The sequence below is a fragment of the Phaseolus vulgaris genome, chromosome 11 (assembly GCF_051622355.1).
Source record: "Phaseolus vulgaris cultivar YP4 chromosome 11, ASM5162235v1, whole genome shotgun sequence".
Taxonomy (NCBI): Eukaryota; Viridiplantae; Streptophyta; class Magnoliopsida; order Fabales; family Fabaceae; genus Phaseolus; species Phaseolus vulgaris.
Genome location: NC_143508.1, coordinates 258,816 through 281,540, shown reverse-complemented (window position 1 = coordinate 281,540; position 22,725 = coordinate 258,816). Strand labels below are relative to the sequence as shown.

Here is a 22,725-nt window from a genome sequence, read left to right as displayed (position 1 = left end):
CCGATCCACACCTAACCACCACTCCTATCTAATAAAAAAAAGTAAAATACAGTAACGAATAGAATATTCCTCCGTAATATTGATCTCTAAAAATACGGTGAAGTGTTTAATTTAAAAAATATTTTTTAAAATTTTAATAATTTTTGTTTGGTTTGAATACAATTTAAAAAAAAACATTAATATTTAAAAATTTAAATTTATTGTATAAATTTTGATTTTAATTATAAAAGTAAGAAATAAATACATTTTAACCAACCATAAAAAATATATTTTTATTAAAAGAAATATACTTATACACATAAAGATTTATTATAAATATATATAATTTATAATTATATAATATATAGATATATTGTTCTATATTTTAGAGATTATACATATTTTTGTATCAGTGTCTGTATTTGTGCTAAATAGTTGATAACTTTAAAAGTTATACATAATTCTGTATAATGAAATTAGAAATAAATATAATATAAAAAATAAATTTAAAATTAAATAATATAAAAAATATTAAAATAATATTATTGGAAGTTGTAATAGAAGTGTATGTAAAATTGTGAGTTTTCAATGTATGATTCACCAATAAAATACCATTACCTTTTACAACACATTTATTAGTTTCAAATTCCTGTCAGTCAATCCTCTTTTTCTTCTGGTCAATAGATAAATTTAAGCATTATGTAAATATTTTTTAACAGTGATATAAGTTATTCAAGTTAAAACCCCACTTAATGAAAAAAAACATGATGTCCTAGTTTTGGGTCAAAGGAACATTTCAAACAATGGCATTCATCACCTCAAAAGGGAAGAACCAAGTGCATTGTTTCAGTAATCCAACACTTCCTCGCCAGTTTTTGGAGTGAAACTAGATTCAGGCATGTTTGGATATATGTGAAAATTGTTATTTGTAAACACCAAAATTGTTTGTTACTTGCTTCCGAGTTTATATTGCACCTCATCCAAGATGCCTAAGGAAGAAAATGTTATTTTAAAATAATTCAACTCAAACTTACAATGAAACGTTTAATCTAAAATGACTTTTTGAGTCATTAAAAAATAATTTATGAAGTTTTATAATCCATAATTGTTGCTTTTGTTCTTGCTCTTCCATAATTTAATAACCCAAAACTAGGTAATCGAATGCAAATTCATTTTCATTAATCTTTTCATTAGCCGAAAAACCGTCCAAACTAAGCAATCCTTAAAAAATGAAAATTCATTTTCATTAATCTTCAACGGCTTAGCAGATTAATAAACATTGCAAAATGAGAAGCAATTGATGTTAGCAAGGATTATAACTATAATTAGGATTGATTGTGTGTATATACAAAATCCAAAAAATGTTACTCCATCCCTCCTGAAGCCGTCACTGGTACTTTTCTCTACATATCACCACCACCAAGGACTCAAACCTCGCTATCGCTATCCTCAATGCCCGGGTAAATACAGACTCTGATTTACCTGGTCTGCATGCACACCAGCAGATGCCAGAATTGGGGTACACAAAAAGTGACGACAAAAAATTACTGAAGGGCATGGGGGAGAAAAAATGAGATGTTACAATGTCAAAATTTGTACTCTTGGATATGTACACTGACTCTGATATGAATCTGGGATATTAGCCATTAAGCCTCGCTAAAAATTGACTCAGATTGTACTCCTCTGTATACTGTGATTGGTCCCATAGCTCCTCCAACCCGCCAAGTATCGATTTCAATCTCTTCCCACTGCCTACTAATTTGGCGTCTCCATCAGAATTGTTCTCCGAACTCTTCACAGCATTAACACCCTATAAATGATCACGTTCAAAGCATCAGAAAAGAAAAATAAACTATGGTAAATTATTATTCACCCAAATAACAAAAAATTCATGTTTGTTTTGTATATCTGGGAGTTCTCTCATACTACAATGGTTCAACCAAACCTCAGAAGAATGTGGCATGCTAATTCCAACACCCTAGCCCAAGACAAAAGCCACACCCATAGAATTAAGTAACGCTAATCTTCTAGCAAGATCAAATTGCAAGGAAATACATATATCGCATAGAAAAACACAGTAAAAACACATAATAATGCTCGATCTTCATTGAACCAAACAACTGACCAGATCAAACTCATTCAAAATCTAATATTCTGCATTTAGAGTATACTACACCAGCCAAAAGCACGTAGTCATACCTTTTTGGAGGTTTCTGCTGATGCAAATAAGTCAAGCAACTGATCTGTATTCATTGTTTTCATACTAGCATTTTCAGCATTAATGACAGCATTAGCCACGGAGACTTTGAATCTTTGTAGACTCATAACTTTCTCTTCCAAAGTACCACGCATTATTAGTCGATGGACATTAACTACTTTTTTCTGACCTAACCTGTGTGCTCTATCCATAGCCTGCAGATTATTAATATAAGAACCAGTAACATTACAAAAACAAATATTAGAAATTTCATCCCATGGAAAGCAAGAAAAGCTCCATGTTGTTAGCCATTAAATATATAAAGGGCATGCAAGAAGACAGTATATACCCATACCACTAACAGCTGTTAGCTTGAGCTTTTGAAAAGCTACTATAAGGTTGTGAAGAAAGAAACCACTTTCTTCTTCAGAGACTTTATAGAAATAGAAGACATTTGGCATGTGGCAGCCATAATCTCGTGAAAACACTTCCATAAAAGTAATTTTAGGTTGTTCAATTGTGTTAATGTAAAATATATTTTTCTCTCACAAACCATACATGAACAAGACTTTTACTTATTTTCATTAACAAGGAATTAAGATATTTTTGCTTAAAAAATGGTTTCCTAACTAACTGTACTTTCTCTCATTAATCACAAGTGATCATGTTCAAAAGCTATTATTGCTATTAGCTTCCAGAACAAATCTGCAATTGGATAATTTTTGGACCCCGCTCTTTTTGTCAAAAGTTGGCTCAAACAACTTCAAATATCAATATTTTATAAAAAAAAATTGATTTCTCAATATAATCTTAAACAAGCCTCTAAAGCTAGACACATGTAACAAACTACTATCTAGTACGAACAGTTATTTGAATCTTAACCTGATTAAAAAACTGTTGGATGAAATCCAATCCCATAATCAATATAAAACTCTAAGCTGACAAAATTAGGATTGTCTTGGTCTGGAAAGAAAACCCAAAGAAATCACCAAATGCATCATGATTACCTGATGGTCTCGCATTGGATTCCAGTCGTGCTCCACAAAGACAAGGGTATCTGCAGATGTCAGGTTCAAACCAAGCCCACCAACTGCAGATGCAGAATTTCATATAATTTCCAAATACTAAGCTACAATTACAAGAAAAATAATGGTTAGATTGATTAAGGCATGATGAAAAACTTTACCATGTGTTGTAAGCAGTAAGACATCAATGGTAGGGTCTGAATTGAAAGCTTTGACAATTTCAAAACGCTTCTCTGATGCAACTGATCCATCCAACCGCAAATATGTGACACTGTAAAAAGAAGGAAAAATGCAAGATGAAAACTCTGAATAATATACACCCATCTAAGATAATCATATTTCCGTGCAGAAGTGAGCGGCAACTGTTCAATAACAATAATCATTGAACGCAAAGAATTAAGCATGGGAATCCAAACCATTAATTTATTAGGTGGATGACTAGGTCCAGGATCTAACCTTTTCATGTGTGTCTGAAACAAGTCTCTTTCAATTATATCCAGGAAAGCCTGCAAAAAAAAAATCAGTTAATCATTTACTAATCTTCAGAAAATAGGTAGCTCCAAATAAAAGGCAATCATCACCTTATGCTGAGCGAATATCAAGACCCTATGCTGCCCAACGTTAACTGTACCCTCAGAACCTGAATTATCAACTCCAATTCCACATTCTTCAAGAATCTCATGAAGAGCAACTAATTTTGGGGAGTGGTGGAGTTTGTGAAGTTCTGAAACAACATCAGAGCCAGCAGGAAACAGTTCCAAGAGGATGGAAGAGAGTGAATCTGGAATCTTCTCACCAGTGACAAGCAATGGATGACTACAGAGTTTTAGCAAATATTGGAGTGCCTGAAACATGGAATGTATTTCTGGGTGTTAAAAAACAGAAGGAACAATAATTAACTGATGATTAAAGAAATATAATTGCCTGGAAAACATGTGAAGACGCTTTAGTAGAAGTGCCACTTCCTTCTGGCGCAGCAGACTCATTCGTTGTTGTTACAATGGATGACATTTCTTGTTTTACACGAGAACCAGAAAACTGTTCGTAAAGTTTATATTGTACAGGGCTCAAATCACAGTATCTGTCTTGGATTATTTTCTCTGGCAGATCAGACAAGACTTCATCCTTTGTTCTACGAAGGAGGAAAGGCATCACCTAGAGGACAAAAGTACATCTAGTAAGAAGGCAAAAACAAAAAAACACTTGTATGTTGATAAAAAAGAAAATCACCTGCTTATGCAATGCCTCCATAGCAAGTACTCCTGCTTCAGCATCCTTAGCAGAGCATTTTGGATCTCTTGCAGCTAAAAGTGGTTTTCCATATGCTGCTTGGAACTGTTAAAGCCACATTAAATGAACGCCCATTGTGAAAATAATTAAAAGAAGTATGATAAAATTGCATTGGTGCTTGGTAGAGAAAGCATTAACATTAAAAAAAATAGGAGCTAGATGGCTAAACATGCTAAAGAAACTCAACTAAATATGATAAAATGACACAATATCACGAGGGAAATTTACAAAATGCTAAAGAAACTGTTTATCTTTTCTCTGTTCTGCTTTTCTTTTCTATTCTTGGATGGGTGCCTTGTTTTATAATGGCAGCAAGTGATGAGGTGAAGAAAAGGAAGTGGAATATTTTAATTGTTTTATGCATTTCTCAATTTATTAGTTGTTTTATGCATGAATATTTTATGAAGTATGAACCTGTTTTTAGTTTGTTATGTATTGAATATTATTTTTCATATAATATGATCCTTGAGTTAGATCTTTTATTTTCTTTCCGACGATCCTCGAGTTTAACACATTGGTTGCAGTTATAATATTGTAACAACATAAAATATAATGACAAGCAGCAAAAAATATACCTGTCTGTCGGTTCCAAGAAAGCCTGGCATCAGAAAATCAAAGAGGGACCACAAGTCCATTATATTATTCTGAAAGAATGGGTAACATTTATCAGATTAGTAGTGACAGATTGTAACTTTAATGAGACATAAACTCATCACAAACCTGTATAGGTGTCCCACTCAATATCAAGCGGTGCTGGGCTTTCAACTGTTTTACAGCAAGTGTAACTTTAGACTTGGCATTTTTTATTATATGCCCTTCATCTAAAATGCAGTAATTCCACAGCAGCTGTCCCAGAAAATCAACATCTTTACGCACAACATCATATGATGTTATAATGACATTATGCTTACAAAAATGATCTCGAAGAAGCACTCTTTCCTGAGCAGAACCAACATACTGAAGACTAGATATAACAGAAACATCAATATACTTCTCTATCTCAAAGGCCCAGTGCCCAACTAGAGTTGATGGGCAGATAATTAAAGATGCCGGAAGATCCTCATTCCCAATTGTAGTCCGATGCTCAGCTATATCAGAGGCCACAATTGCTGATGCTTGAAGTGTCTTTCCAAGTCCCATGTCATCACATAAAATTCCATGAAGCTTGAAACGTTTCAAAAAAGCTAACCAATTTATGCCTTCCTGCTGATACCTGAAAACACAAGAACAGCAATAATATAATATTAAAGGTAAATTAATATAATATTAAAGGTAAATGTAAAATTAATAGATCACACATTTAAGAATATAAATAAAAATATATAAATATAAGTAATGAACAAAGTAGCTAGAGAAAAAAGAAATGGGGAGAGAGTGCATGGTCTTGGACGATAACACTTCAGAATTATCATCTTCGCCATGAAGACTTCAACACAATTTCTTTTTCTCAACTTCACCATCAAACCATACTTTCCAAATTGGAATATTGAAGTATCATCCCCTCCCCAAATAAATGTTAGCTAAATAAGTCCAATTTACCTCCTCAATGTTACTTTCAATTCAGTACACAAGTTGTAATCTTCAATATGAGAGTTATCAAGCAGTTGCTCTAAAAATTGCAAGTCTTCTGCATTTCTGGATACACCTTCCCCTAGTCCTATAGGTTGAGGAAGGCCCCGAGCCAAAGGAAGTAAAGGAACAAGAGCAGCAAAACTATGAGTCACACTCTGTCTGACAGACTGATCACAATCACTCATACACCTTAGAAGAGGAACCACCAACAGAGGAGCATAAGGTACCAACTCTACACCCAGCCCCTGAACTAGAAAACTAATCAACATGCCTGCTCCTTGTCGAGCATAAACAGATGATGAATCTTCCAACATAGGGATAGCCTTTTCAATCACAGCTCCCATAACTTTCACAGTCATTGACTGTGCCAGGGAAGTGATGCAGCGCGAAGCAGCTAATCTAACAGCAACATGAGAATGCTGAACACATTTGAAGATGCATGGAAGAAGTGTCAACAGTTTTGGCTTCAACTCCTTGATTAACACAGGAGCAACAGAGCGCACCACCTACAAGAAAACCATGTTGCATATTAAGCAGTTAAGCAGAATACTATGTGCCATAACTAAACAAGTTACAAATGAACAAGCAAGAGGAAGAATTATTGAACTAGTAAACAATCAATGCAAAAACTGATAACTCCAACCAACAAACAGGTAATATTTCTACTTAAAACCATTGACCTGCAGTGCAACATAAAACACACCCATATACAATTAGAGAGAGAGAGATAACACTTTCTAAGAATGTTTCAGGTAACCAAAAAATTTTCTAGAAATTTTTCTGCACCTTGTCATGAAAAGGAAGAAAGATTCTTTACAATGAATAATTCTGAAGAATTTTACCGTGGAATTTTTTTTTAATAGATTTATAATGAACAGCATATTTATAGTTAACCAACCACTCCAAAATAATGTTCAAAACTTCAAAAAATTAAAAAATATACAAATGCTCAGAGAAGGACATCTTTTCGACAATTTAATCCCGTCTTCTGATACTGCAGTATAACTCATTCATTCACAGCTAATGATGCAAAATCTTACATTTAATGAACCAAGAACACAGGAAAAATTTTAAAATGCCAACCTGGATATTGTTAATCAAGGTCTGAGGATCACTAACAGACTCAATAGACACATTAGCTTGCTTTTCCTCAATGATGGGTACAGGTTTAAGAACTTCAGTAAGGCAATCCCACAGCTTAGGAAGCTTGTCAAATAATGACGCACCAAACTTTTCGCATAGAAGCCTCAATGATAGCTCAGATCCTCTTCTACTTAAAAATCCCTCCACCTTTGAACGATCTTCACCAGCCAGCACATGGACCTTTGACTTCTGTTTGCTCACAGGAGTTCTAAAAGACAGAAGACCTTGGTCATCGATACTTTCAATGGTACAAAGGGATTTGGCTTGAGGGGTCTCAGAGGGATCCATGCAAGTTAAACTACATATATTTTTTATTAATTTATCATTGGGGCAAGGTTTACGTGCAACACAGTGATACATTAGCTCAGCAAGGGCCTCAGCAGACTTCATTTGGAGTATTTCCTCCTGAAAGTTGACATTTGATCAAATATCAATAAATTAAACAAGTAAACAAGCAAAAGAAAAACATAAAAAGCTAAACCAACACCTGCTCTCGTCTGATTGAAGCCATCAAAGGCAAAATGATTGGCGTAAGTCGTGTAGGAAATTCAGACATCCAGACAACTGCAGCTGCAACTGCAGATGTGACTGTAACATGCAAGTTGCTCTGCAAATCATCAGATGAACCATAAGCAAGTCAAAATCATTGGGGCAACTTAAAGCACATGAAATACAAATCATGTAATACCTACCACTTCAAGAAAGTTCAAAATAATAATTTTTTAAGTATACCTGAACACATTTTAAATATCCAGAAGTTGTCAAGAGTCTCTGTTTGGAGGACTCAATATCATCCAGGATGTTCTTTGCCAAGGATTCATTTGCAGAACTATCATTACACAAAGCTGGAATTTTTGAAGCAAAACCAATGGCATCATCCACACTCAAGCGATCCAACTCAATTTGTGTTGCTGTCAATAACTCATCAAACATACCAGAAGACTTGACTACATTTAGTAATTGACCAGCCTCACTGCGCATCTTTGCATAAGTTCTGGAAAGCTCAGCATAAGGAAGAAGTGAATCTTTTGTTGGGAATGCTGGGTCAGAACATGCTAATAAGTCCAGCAACCAACCTTTGAGGGCACCAGGGATACCATCAAGGTTTTTGGACAAATTTCTGATCTTAATCTCCTTGAACCAAGAAATAAGTACCATAGATGCAACCTAAATACAATAGAAAATATTAAAGGCAGGTGGGGAAGGCTGAAGTTTGCTTAGCTATATATTTATTGTACACAAATACATACCTGGCGTTGGACACCAGATAAAGAGGTTAGGGAGCTCCACAGTGGATCAATCACATATTTTAAAGAACCCGCTGGCAGCTTAGAAGCAAAATATCCCAAAGCAGTTGCTGTAACTACTCGGGTATGAGTAACAGACGTGTCCACATCAGCACCAACGACCATCTTAACAGAATTCATGGGAACATCTCCATTTCTATCGTGTGGAATAGTTCCTTTAATAGAATCAAGACTAAATTCCACACCACATTCATTTTCAATTTTTGCAGCTCTCATTTTAGCAGCTGCTCTAATCTGACTTTTTCGTGGAAAGGCAACAGGCCAGTACATCTTTGATGCATCTAATGCTGATCCAAATGGTGTAGATGCAAGTTCTATCCAAGAAGCCCCATAAGAACTTGCAGCCATCTCCAAGTCCTCCATAGAACACTGCCATTAATAAGGAAGACAACTAGATGGATTAGAAAATAGAGATATCAATTCAATGTATTTACATAAAATTTAAACAACCATGACCAAAGGTGGAAGACTAAACAATCACTTTTTAGGGCCTCAAGGGATGAGGTAAGCAGAAAATTCTACAGAAAAAATGAACTATCTTGAACATTTATTACACCACAACAATGATTGGCTAGAAATATAATGCATTGGGAAGATGGACTTGAAACAAAGCAAACTTTCAACATAAAATATTTTGATGTAAAAAATATAATACAAAAAAAAACAAAGTTACAGACAGTCTATTGAAGCTTAAAATAAATATTCTTTAAAAAACAATTCTAAAAAAACTCACTTATTTAAGCGGACAGAATGTGCTCAATCAAATTACATAACTTTCAAAATCCTTTCTCTTTATTTCTCACCTATTTCTAGTCCACCAAACAACTAAATATGCAATCTTATTTCTACCTAGACCACTTTTCAGAACTTCTTTATTTATATCTTCTCAATTTCTGTCCTCAGAACCAAACAGTACGCATGTAATTTTACAACTTATTTTAAAATACTACTGTACATGATTCTGAAGCCATATAAACTAATTTCTCTTAACAATCAACGTATAGTCCTGAAAATATGTTTATCTCTGCATCAGATAAGCTGACAGAATGTGAAACCAGATTAAATAAACCTTCTCTCCTCCTCAATACAACATTAAATCTGATATACCTGAACAAGGAGACTCCAAACTCTCTCAGAACATTGCAAAATATCCTCATTTGTTTCTAATAGCAGATTCTGGAATACGATTCTAAGGGTATCTCCAAATATAGAAGAGGGCCAGAATGAAGCACCAGACAACTCAGACATGCTTCTTTTATATCCAGCTTCAAGTAGCCTCTCCTGAAGATAGAAAATTTATGGCACGACATCAACACGTGTACCACCTTTTGTGAGAAAGAAACCATTTGATAAATACATTTCATAAGATGTGATTCAATTTTTTCACTAAACATCCAAGAAAGAAAATATATACCAAAGTCCGTATTGCAGAATAACGAACAGATGTGATACTGTGCCTCATAAAGGGCCACAAACGTTGTGCCAAAGTTGAAAGCACATAAGGATTTTCTTCTCCATCGTCATCACCACAACCACCTCCTCCATTTTCCATTTCCTTGTCTCCCAATCTAAAAACTTCATACATATTTGGCGCCATTTCTTCTTGAGAATAGATTTCTGCCAGTAGATTCATTACACTGCAAACAGATAATTAACAAATTAATACCAATATATTATTGTATAACGATGGTTTGGCCTCTCTACAATATAAAACTATAGTGCAAAACCTAGAATTAGAGGGAAACTTCTCTTTGAAATTATAAAAACCATTTATTCTCAGCATAACCTCTGAACTAAAATAAATTATGGTCTTGTGTTGATGTGAGTATTCAGATTCAGCTACTTCAAAAAATTTATCACAAAAAACATGGCATGATCAAACTACTGTTATAAACAATGGGAATGCATCACATTTAATTGGCAAACAAAGTTATGCTATTAGTTTAGCAAATGATAATTAAAAAAAGGTTTTAATATGTTTTAAACCCATGCAGAGATTGTTCTATCTTCTTTTAGTCCTTGAATAATTTTGTATTACTTTTAAACCCCTGACATTTAGGGTAATAAAAAATATTAAGACAATAAGGGTAACAAAAAACATTTTAAATTAAGATAATTAGATTATTTTTAACAGCATAATTTAATTAAGTAATGTATTTACTAATTTCCATAAATAAGATAGTTACATATATTTTTATTTTATTTTTAATATACTATGACATGACTAAACTTTTATATTCTTTTTCTTAAATAATCATTACTTTTTGTTCACAGAATATTATTTTAAGAATGTAATTAAGTATAATTTTTATTTCATAATTATATGTCTATCATTCTATACCTAAAGAAAGACTATTAATTGAGCAATCATATAAAAATAAGAGTACTGATTACTTTTTATATTAAATTTAACTTTTAATTTTTAATAATCAGTAATTCCAAAAATTTAAAACATTTAATAATTTTTCTATTTCTGCCTATGGAGATAAATTACTGTTTGTGATATATTAAAAAATAAATCATATTACACTCATTGAAAAATATCAAAATATAATAAATAAATTATCATTTTTAAAAAAAATCATAAGGTAAAAGTAAATTATTGAATGAAAAAAGTAAGAATAATGTATAATTAGCCTATTTATATTAAATAACAAATATATTACTTAATTGAATTACATATCTAAAAATAATCTAATTACCTTAATTTGAAAATTCTTGTTAACCTAACTATAGCTAATGATGAACGATAAAAAAAAATGAGACAGATTTAAAAGTAACAATTTTTCAAGGACACGAAACAGTCATATTTGCAGAAACTAAAGATATGGTTAAACCTCAAAAACATCTAGCAAGCAGTAAACGTAGAATTGCAATAAAGAAAACCTTCACACACACAAAAAATAGAGAAATCAAAAATAAGTATTTTAATCCTAGCAGAATAAAAATGTTGGATAAGGAAGCAATGAAGAAGAAAGGCATTTTGCGTGTGATGACCGTTACTTGTTTAGGGAAACCAAACAAAAAAACTCTATTTCATTGTTCAAAATGTTGGCTTTAGTTGAATCCTGGAGTATAACATAAGGTGAAACAATGCAGGAAGCCCCCACCTATTTCGGTCTGGGCAGGGTAAATGTGTGGATCCATAGTCAAGTCACTAGGTAATAACCTTACAACTGTTCCGAGGCTTGCACACATAAAGTATAACATAAAATTTAAATCTTCCTAATTCTTTTAAGAATATTTGTGAGTAGACAATTATTACGTCAACATTTAATCCACATCATCTAATAAATAAGCTAAGGTCCACTCAACTTATAGGCTCTGTTGTTGAGTATAATTATTGTAATTAATATTCATTTTTATCATTAATTAGCACGTACAAAATTCTTAGACTCTTGAGAATTGTATGGTCTCTTAGTCACTTGAAATTCCAGTATTAAATGTAATGAAGTTTATATTCAGGAGCAGCAATCTTCCTTTTGTACTTATCAAATTAAGAAATAAAAATTCAGTCTCTTCAAAATGTATAATTCGTAGTATTTAACGAAGTCTATATTTAGAAGCAGCTATCTTCTTTTTGTGCTTATGAAATTCAGAAATAAAAATTCAGTCACTCAAAAATCTTTAGTTTTCAAGAGGCTCTATAAATGATGGTGCATTGAAAACTAATAAAACAAACAATCCTTATTATGTCTACATAAAAGGGGACACCATAATTAAGACTGTACAGGTAACTACCAAAACTTTAGCCAGTAAAATACCTGCTGGTGGACGGACTTAAATCATCCAAGTCAAGCAATATATCCCATAAAAGCATCACAATGGAATGCAATGTTTGACCCTGCAAGGAAACAATTGCAGATGCAGCAGGTATTAAAGCATCAGCAGCAACTGCCCGGACATCATCATCTGGGTCCTCCAACCCAGATCTACAAGCAGGAAGAACTCGTCCAAGCAAATCAGAAAGCATCTCCTAGCATCAGTAAAAGACAAATCAAGCAAAACAAAAAGCCAGAAAGATCAATACAAAACCTCTCTTGAATTTTAAGCAGTAAAAAACAAAGCAGCACATCGATTAAGAAAACACTAATAGGTTTTCATAAATGGAACAACACCCTACACCCTCAGATATAGATATTTTTTCTTTCTTCAGGAATATAGATTATTCAAATGGTGTAGGCTCTCCACTCAAGAACTAACTACTACTGAATTGGATGAGGGACTTTTCCCTACTGTTTATATTCTTTGGGTATTACATTTAAATCCTTCATAGACATAATTTCAATTTGAACATATAAACAGTTGACATCACCACTCAAATCAAGCATTAAATTCAATCATCACAGACTTAGGAATACATTAAACAGCTATACATGTTGGCAAAACAATGAAACCCAATCAAAGAGATATTGGCAATAAACACACACAAAAATGTCTTGAGCTAGAATAGTTTGAAAGTCATTCATTTTCATGTTGCTGATTTATAGTTTTCAAAATATATTTACACACATATGAGAAGCACATTAGGCTTCAGTAGATCAACAGTGCCAATATAGATAGACAGAAAGAGTATCAAAGATAAATGACAGAAAATAGATATGCACCTGCCGGACAGCAACCAAATATTTTATACCAAGAAGACTGCCATGACGAATCTCCCATTCTGGCCTACACTGAACAAAAGGCAACAACAGAAGCATAAAGATTAAAAACAAAACTAAGAAGACACAAACCAAAACCCATCAGAAAAGGAAATTGCTTCAAGGAGGAAAAGCACAGAGATAATCTAAAAAAGCAAAATGCATAGTTAAGCATTGTACATTACATTATTAAAAGGAAATAACTTGCAGCATTAAACCATGTTTACCTGCATTCCCAACAATATGTTCAATGTTTCATTTACTAGTGCAGGATGCATATACTTAAATGCAGCACCTAAAGCCTGTGCACAGGTTTCACGCACTGGAGCAACAACCTGATCAGATACATAATCTCCAAAGCTGAAATAAAATAAAATGAACAAAGAAACTTGCAGAATAAGAGACAGCTTTGAGGTATCTATTTAAGAAAAGAGTCATCAATAGGATATAGAAGTACAGCACTTTGGAATCAGTTACATAAACCGAAGTTCAACAGGATCTAGTTCGTTCATTAAAAGAAATAAAAGAACGAAAAATATCATACCGATCTAGTGACAACACGCACAAAAAGCGTATCACACAATCTTGAAGAAATTCACAGTTTTGAAGCCAGGAACTTCTAGCCACTTTAACAGAGTTCATCAGCTCGCAGTTCTGAGGAAGATTTCTCAGCGCAATAAGATTTCCAGGGGGCATCTTATTGTCATCAAAATGAACCTTCTGTTCTGCTATACTAGCAGACTCTTTGCATGCATCATGTGAGCCATCAGGTTGAGACTCCAGATCCATGTCATTGGAATTACCATTAAATTTTCCATTCCCGTAATCCAATGTTAAATTGCATCCATGGGTTTCAGAAGTAATGCTGATTTTAATATCACCTTCATTGTTGCAAGTCATCACACTATCCATAAAGGTTGATGATGATACATCTTCAAGTTTTGGCCTCTTCAGGTTTGAATCAAACTCATCAGCTGAAACGTGCATATTTAAATCAATTTCCCTCTCTCTCTTCAATGTGCTTGGCATACTTTTGTCTTCTAATTCAATAAACAGGGTCCCATCCATGTGTGAGTCAGGTTTAAATACTCCAGCAGAAGCACCTTGATGTGCTAAAATCTCTCTCAGTGCCATCACGCTACCATGTCGTATCTCCCAAACTGCCAACAGCATTTGATATATAAGCATTCAAAGAACATAAATAAATGTGAAAATACAGCAGTAGATAAAGCATCATGGTACAAAAAGTGACACAAAGGGCAAAATGTTTACCAGAATCAAACATATCTATAATAAGTTGCTCAACAAAAGTGTGGAAAGGCCATTGCCCATCTCCATCATGCTCGAAGCCATCATCGTCGTGATTAACATCCATGAATACCTATACAAAATGATGCATGAAAATAATTCCAAATCATGCCTTGTCATTCTAGATGAAAAATGAATCTACTTGTGTATCAACAATTTAGAAGATAAGATCATGGTAGTAGTATCATGCGATACACGATACGAATCGTACTATACGATCCTTCTCTCTCACGATACAAATAGCTAAAACACTTGTTTTACTCATGTGCAGTTGTATCGTTCACAGAATCACAAATTGAGTTTGTATCATGTCCTAAATAGCAATAAATTTCCATTTGGGTTTTACCGCACACTGGGTCGGGTCTCGCAACTCGGTTTGGTAAAAACCTAACTTTAGTTTTTTTTAACCACGAACTGACCTGCAACTCCTTTGCTTCTCCTCCAACAGCTCAAACTTAATGAAAGAGTGGACCTGCGGAACAGCAAAGGAGCAAACGGCAGGAGGAGTGGGAGGAGCGAGACAGCAGGACAACGGGAGTCATGATAGGAGTGAAAGACAAGGGAGGAGTGGACAGCATTACTGAGTTTTTTGCGGCAGTCTTGCTTTTCAAAAATGGTAAATCAAAGAGGGACTGTGATATTACTTGGAACTATTGTGAAAGTCTTCCTATAAATAGACTACAAGTAAGATGTAATTTTGTTGACATGCTTGTAGGGGTGGCATAGTAAGGAAGAAGCATCATCTTGCTGGAACAAAAGAAATGTTATTCCTTCTTGTGGTGTCCCAAATGAGGTGAAGGAAATATTTGTGAAGTTGTTGAAAAGTAAAGAATGGGCTACTAGTCCACGTGCTACTAAAACTGAGGGCAAGCAAGTGATGAATACAGTGTTAAGTGATGGCAGATTTTGGAGATCAATTACATTTTCTAAAATGTGTGAAACTGCTTGCAAAAGTGTTGATGCTTATAGATGGTGATGCAAAACCAGCCATGCCATATATTTATGCAGCAACTACACTTTTTTTTTAAGGTTGTGTTGCTGAAATTGTACAGTAAATACATGTAGATACAACACTCTTTTCTACTATGAGGTTGTTTTGTTATTAATTGTATCTTTGCATGTTTACATATCTTATGAATTCAAGTATATGTTACATTTTTTAATGTTTATAAATCTAATAATTCACAATTCAAAACGATTCACAATTCACAATATAACCTCTCTGATACATAATTTGTATCTTGATTCAACTACCATGGATAAGATAGCATTTTCCAAGACACCAACAGACCAAAGCTTGTTCTACTGTTTAGGTGTAAAAGGTTGTATCATACAACAATAATAATAGGATAACACCACCAGTAGCAATAACAACAACCAACAAATGTTTAATAATTATAATAATTAAAAATCATTTGCTACCACCAATGACTGTAGTAGTGCAATGAAATCATAGGGATGCCCTTGAGGCCAAAAACTATCATTTAACTAATGTGCAAAACAGAATACTACCTTACTGTAATTCAGTGAATCAGGACATGTGCCTTTTGAAGTCAAACTTTGAGCACCTGATGCCTCTGTACCTCCATCTTCACACCAGGTTTTTGTTTGGTCCTTTGAGTTTATTTTCGCTTTACGCTTTAAAAGATTCAATTCTCTTGCGCTTGGCCACTTTGATTTGACACTAGGAACCATGTTTACCACCATTTTCTGGATGTTATGAGCAGAACAAGAAGTAAAAACTCTACCATCAATCCCATTCAGATGTGAGTCTGATTTCGACACCATAAGATCTTCGTCTCTTATGACATCACTGATATCCATAAATTGTTCACAGACATCCAAACCTACATTAATCGAGAGCAACTTCTTGAATCACAAGGACATAAACTTAGGCAGAATTAGTTTAAGCTTGGCAAGTGAGCAAGCAAATTCAATGATATAGTTTTCTTTGAGTGTGTTTTGCATAAACTACTCAGCTTCTATAGAAAGCCCGCAAATGCTTTTTTATATGCTTGAGCTTTATAAGAACATAATCAAAAAATAATGATGCAGTTTTTAAATTAGAAAAGCACTTAAACAAATAGATTCATAAGTGAATAGAAAGTTAATTAATGCCTTGATTCAACTACTATAGATGTGGAAAGTAAAAGGAGCATCAAAGCATTGAGCATCTATGGTGAGTCCTTCTTTTATTAAACCCCATAATACAATGTAATTGCCAACAAATCAACTTCTCAAAAATTGTCACATCCACTAGAGCAGATAATGAATAAGAATATGTCATACAAGTTTAGCAATCAACAATTTATTTATTAGTCATCATTTTAATAGCACTTACTGGCCAATTAGATACTACATCACAAGGCATTCTTACTAACCTAAACGACGGCGAAGACTTTGCTTCTGTCGAACCAATCGCTCCTTCGGGTTCTTTATATTATCATTTCCAATATCATATTCCTGAAATGGAACAAGACATAAAATACTTTTGCAATAGCACACATGCAATAAGGAAAATAGAAAACCTCAAAAGGAATTAAATTGAAGTATAGAAATACATTTATAGGCTGGCTCTATGAGAACTTGATTGCAAGAGCTTCTCTTACACTTTCATAATCAATGTAGTATCTAGAAACATCTAATTCTAATATAATGTAATTGCATTAAAATAATCACTAAAAAATTTCATGGAAACCATTGGAAGGAAGGATCCGACTCTTTGGTATTCCGCAACACATGCTTTCATTTCGTGCTTGATCCTTTTTATGGAAATCTAGATTGCCATCAAGGCTAATATCAATTATTAGACGGAAGAAACAGATTTAGATTTATAAAAGTTTTACAAAGTAGAGAAGTACATTTTCACGTTACTATTATAGTCCTTACTCCTATACCATTTACATTACTTCTGTCTGTACTATTTATTTTGGATGAAGGAAAGCAATTAATATGGTATTTTTTAATCCTAACATATTGACAACAAGTGATAAAATATTCATGTGTGAGAGAGAGAGAGTATATTGATTTACCTGACCCCCTGATGCTAATAAGGCACCAAATTCAAGCACCTTGCTCATATCAAAGCTGTCGTCAAGGGACAAAGTCAATATCTTCCAAATAAAATGTACTTGTCATAATAGAAGCAGGGTTAAACTATTTTCAAACAATATCAAGTTATAACTTTTCAGTTCGTGGTACTCTCTAGATGCAATTTAATTTGGAGCAGATTGTTGTAGTTCATTCATTACACAGGTTTGGGAAAAAACATTGGGCTAAAACACAAACATTGTGCAATTCTTTGGTCCAACAGACTGGAGTACAAAGTCGCAAGTTTTAAAGATGTCTTTTTGCCCTTGAACCTGTTTCATATAATTTTTGCTGATTCTTCTCTTCAGTATTCAGCCAACAGTTGTTTGAAGATATTTCCAGCTTTTACAAGCAAAGAATTGGGCAGCCTGGTGAGCACTGCCAGTTTTTTGTTTTTTATTATTTTAATTTTCTATGTTGAAGGATTACTCCCCTTACCTGTACCATCCTCTTTTTTTCTCAAATAGAAATATTTTTTATGCAACTACAAAAAATTGTCAAAGAATATTCTCTGTACAACCTTCTAAATGCGCTTCCTGTAAGTTTTGATTGTAAATACGGCCATGCACAAAGATCCTCAATGCTACAAGATATCCCATTCTCACTCATTTGTGATATAACAGAAGCAAAAAGTTCAGTCAAACTTATGTGCTTAACATTCTCGGCGATTGATCCAATTGCATGAGCAGCTGCAACTCGTGTATCCCAATTTTTACTGCGGAGGTATTGAGAAACCTAAGCATCACATGAACACAGGGTGTTAATACCCATTATCGCTATGAATATTAAATAAAAGAAACAATCATTAGTATTTAATGATTATCTTGCATAGCTTTCAAAACACTTTGAACTTAAATTAAGTTATTAGATGATGTTTCAACACTAACCTGCTCTTATTACAAAAGCAGGCAGTCATCACCTTGTGCTGAAATTTTATTTATTAAAAAAAAAAGCAGCAAGCAAGAATTAAGAACTTTAATCTTATTTACTGCATGAAAGAGGCTAAAAAAACATGTCAAAAAAATATTCCAAAAGCTTGAACCATTACAAGCAGGTCAAGGAATGGTTTTATATCTCAACATTTAAACATAGAGCCATCTACCAACAATTTTTTTTTGATAGCAGAGACACAGAGATGAAAGAGTACACTACATTGCCAATTTTGTTTTACACCAAAGTACACAACATAATTGCCATACAATGAAGACGGTGCATAACAGAACATATTACAACAAAACAATGTTAATAGAAATTTAGCAAAACTGATACCTTCTTGAGAAGACTGGTCAAGTCTTGAGGGTGTGATTTTGCAATGTCCCCTATCTGACGAGCAGCGGTCAACCTTGTAGCTTGGGTTGACCCAGCTTTAAAAAAGTTTAGTTAAAGAAAATTCAGGAGAAAATTAAATAAAAGATTAAGTAAATGTAAAAATAAGGAAATTGTGAAGGATACTGTCCAGGAGAGTAAGCAAACGCTGGAGCCTAGATGACTGCTGGGCCATAGCAAATCATTCCAAATGCTTTGATCCCTTGGCCTAAGATCTACAGTACCAACCAAAAAATATGCTATCGAATAAAAGCATGGATAGTACTTTTTTGCAACAATGCATCAAAGTACTTTATACCTTCAGCAATCTGCATCCACATATTATATATGAATATTATCAAAGACATAAATTACTTTAGTAACATCAAGCCATACACTTTGTAGTCATTCCTAGGGCTAGAGACACTTAACATCATGGAAATGCCAATATTTTTTATTTGCAATTTTCCAAATAACTATAGACTCTACCTGAAAGTGATACTTGATAGGAATAATACAAATGACTTGTTGGAAATATGCATGATTCACAAAGCTCCTTCGTCTTGTGAGCAGATATATTATGGAATTGCTGATCATTTGTTTTTTGGCATTGTGAGCCAGTAACTCTCTTATGAAACAATATAGTAGATGATCTTGGTTAACATTGAGTGACTCTGTTATAGACAGGCATGTCAAACAATAAACTAGGTATATATATAAAAGTGATAAAAATACTAGCGTCCTTCAACCTATAGAAAACTATGCATAAATCCATATGCAAACGGAGGGGGATTATAGTACGACCCAGGATTGTTACAAAGTAGAAACCATGCAACAACCAAACCGTTGATGGAGTTATATCCTTTATGCATGTCCATACCTTTGGGTTCTGCCGCAGGAATTTCAGTCGGCATTAGTGCTTTCAACAGTGTCCCATAAAGCACTTTTAAGGATTTGGCTTTAGCAAGGATACAGACACAATATTTGATCAAAATGTTCAGTTTTATGGTGCACATGGACATAAAGTAATGTCTATATCTTCAAATGCATACCTTGGCTGCTTAATTTGTAACCGGGGTAGGATCTGGTTTGTGGCTTCGCTTCAGTGCTCTCTTCATGGTTGTTTTTGGGGTAAATCTGACAAAAAAAAAATATAAATGATCTATGCTGCTTCATTAGAACTTCTAACTTACGTGGCTTGCTATATTCTTCTAATTTTAAACTGCAGTAGTATATGTCACCCTCCCCACCGTACTCTATGTTAACCTATGCTAATAAAAAAGAATATTCCTCTTGAATAAGATAAAGATGACAGTAATACTAGCGGCTAAATAACACATGAGCAAATGCCCAACTTGCAGCCAGATTAGTTTTTGTTGCTGCCACTAATTGGTTCTTCAGCAAAGCCACCAGTTAGGAGTTTTCTATCTTTATGCGCATTTCATCCACCATAAAAATCGATTGGTTTTTATTCTCTCTGGCATTATAGAGTGATCTTACTAAACGGTCATTATACGCAAAAGGAAAAGAGCAAGTTCAGCAATAAATTGCGAGTAAAAACGGATTGCGAAGAGTTGCATATACCTAAGGGAAAACGCGAGAGTGTAAATATTGAAAGGAACGATGAAACAAAAGAAGCAAATCGTGAATTTCGAATCGCTATTAAAGCTCCATTGTAATATGCGGAGTTGAAGGATTCGAGAACCCTGGATACGGGATTGGAATGACAGATGTATGAATTGAGAAAATAACAATGAAAATAGATTTTCTGAATCGGTACCAAAATGCAGACAGCAAGCAATAATAGATCAAGCGGTGCAGGGAAGAATAAATTGAAGAAGATGAAGGAAGAGGGAAGGGAGTGGAGAATGAGAACGAACCGGAGGGTGCGGTTTGAAGTGATCGACGGTGGAGGGCGGTGCCGGAGCGGAGAAAATCGCCGGCGAGAAGAAGGCGGCAGAGTGTGGGAGTGGAGAGAGAGAGAGAGAGTCCGTCAATAGCTAGGGATTAGTCGAGAGAGGAGGAGAGAAAGTGAGTAATGTACAACTTTCAATTTTTCCCTTTTTTATTTTTATTTTTTGCAGTTCCTACTTTTATTTTTAAGAAATCAAATTAATAAATAAATAAAAATTGTCTGGTCTAATTTTTTGCACATCGTTTCCGGTCATCAATTTGTGACCCAAAAGTTTGCTATCAACTCAACCAGTTACCGGTTAACCATTCAAAATTATATTTATATATATATATATATATATATATATATTATTATTGAATTTTTATTTTAAAATATTAATTGATATTTGTTAGACGGAATCTTCTTTGGGTTGGTATTATATCGAATTTCTATAACTTTTGTTATTCCACTCCTCGTTTTCATCATTGTCGCATATTGTCACATTTAAATGATATTTATAAAAGACACTTCGACAGACTCGATTATTTTGGATTTATTAGTATTAAACGATAACATACCTGATTATTTTGGATTTATTCTTATTTATATAATTATTGTGGATCTTTTATTATTATTGGATTAATAAAAACAAATTAACTAATAATATATCATTAATTAGTTTCGTTATTAATTATGATGATGGAGAATGTTGTTTAGGGTTTAAGATTGCGATCCTACTAATAAACTAATAAAAAGAATATGAGAGAAGAATACACTTCTTTCTTTATTAATCAACATTATCTAAATAGTATGTCAATGTTTTATTTTTATTTTATTTTATTTAAAAAGCAAAGTCTGAGGACTTGTTTTTTATTTTGAATATGAGGAATGAAATGCGTGAAGAAGCATAACGTAATTATATAATAATTTATAATGTGCTCTTTTAATTATTATTATTATTATTATTATATGTATTTGTGTATTAAAACAAACTATAATCAATTATAAAGAAGCATTGTGATATGATTTTTTAAAATGGATAAAATACATTTATAGATAAAAACTTTCGCCAGTTTGAAAAAAATATTTTAAAAAAATTGCAATATTTTTTGGAAAAAAAAAGAGAGTTTTTTTTCAATGAACATCCAAAAAAATATTTACTATAATCAGTTTTTTAAATTTAATTGTTTTCATTAATTCGTTATTAAATTATATTGACTGATAATAGTTTGATGATATGTATACACATGTATATGTTATACTTTAGATTTGTTACTAAAAATATGTCAACTTTTAAATAATTTGTTTTCTTTAACGTAATTGTTTCTATATGTATGATTTAATTACACATTTTTTTTAGTTTAAAATATTTTTTCAGTTAAAAAGTATTATAAACTTCTTCCTGTGGTGTATTTCCAAATGAAAGACATGTTTTCATCTTATATGAATTTCTGATGTTTTCATCCTTTTTGTTTTGATAGTTTCTTTCTGATCTTACTTTCCTTTATTATATTTTCCACTGGATTTGTAACCTAAAAAAGAAAAGTTAAGTTAATGTAATTTTATTTGTTTATTCAAATTCAATCATATATCATTTTGTCATTTATTTTTGCTTTTTTTTATTTGTAATCTGTTTTCAGTAACATTATGTTTTTGTTATGTTAAAAACATTTAAACAAATTATATACTATTTTTATGGTATAATATAATGTACGTGTAGGAATGAAAATCATTAATATTAAAATATTAAGTTAAAGCATAATTATCTAACACAAATTTAACAACTTAGTCAACCATTTTAAGAGATTATAACGTTATCTAATAAAATATATTAAGTAATAAAAATTGGAAAAAAATAAAGATATCAAAGTAGGATAGTGCAGTGTGCATCATTATAGTGAAGTAGAGTAATATCCTAATAATAACAATAGTTAGATCAGTATTGACTAATTCGATTTATTGAATTAAAATA

The 22,725-nt window shown here is 33.0% G+C and overlaps 1 protein-coding gene across 6 annotated transcripts; it reads right to left on the bottom strand.

The window, feature by feature from the left end:
- Positions 1-1,276: 1,276 nt before the first annotated feature.
- RGD3 (ROOT GROWTH DEFECTIVE 3) lies at positions 1,277-20,926 on the bottom strand. 6 transcript variants are annotated; one of them, XM_068622764.2, is made up of 31 exons: positions 20,740-20,922; positions 19,912-19,996; positions 19,349-19,533; positions 19,007-19,188; positions 18,824-18,918; positions 18,075-18,289; positions 17,497-17,551; positions 16,846-16,927; positions 15,977-16,311; positions 14,429-14,537; positions 13,701-14,316; positions 13,384-13,516; positions 13,121-13,189; positions 12,278-12,489; positions 9,928-10,150; positions 9,621-9,794; positions 8,457-8,882; positions 7,939-8,373; positions 7,694-7,813; positions 7,147-7,611; positions 6,031-6,569; positions 5,212-5,704; positions 5,067-5,135; positions 4,432-4,536; positions 4,126-4,356; positions 3,783-4,046; positions 3,658-3,707; positions 3,363-3,472; positions 3,184-3,266; positions 2,179-2,391; positions 1,277-1,789 (listed from the first exon to the last, which is right to left on the bottom strand). In XM_068622764.2, the coding sequence occupies exons 4-31, from the start codon at positions 19,053-19,055 to the stop codon at positions 1,619-1,621; spliced, it is 6,141 nt and encodes a 2,046-aa protein (XP_068478865.2). In that variant the 5' UTR covers positions 19,056-19,188; positions 19,349-19,533; positions 19,912-19,996; positions 20,740-20,922; the 3' UTR covers positions 1,277-1,618. The 6 variants fall into 6 exon arrangements, with proteins under 6 accessions (XP_068478865.2, XP_068478784.2, XP_068479063.2 ...); XM_068622683.2 differs by lacking the exon at positions 19,349-19,533 and having other exon boundaries at positions 20,740-20,926; XM_068622962.2 differs by lacking the exon at positions 19,349-19,533 and having other exon boundaries at positions 19,007-19,095; positions 20,740-20,894.
- Between the last annotated feature and the right edge of the window lie 1,799 nt (positions 20,927-22,725).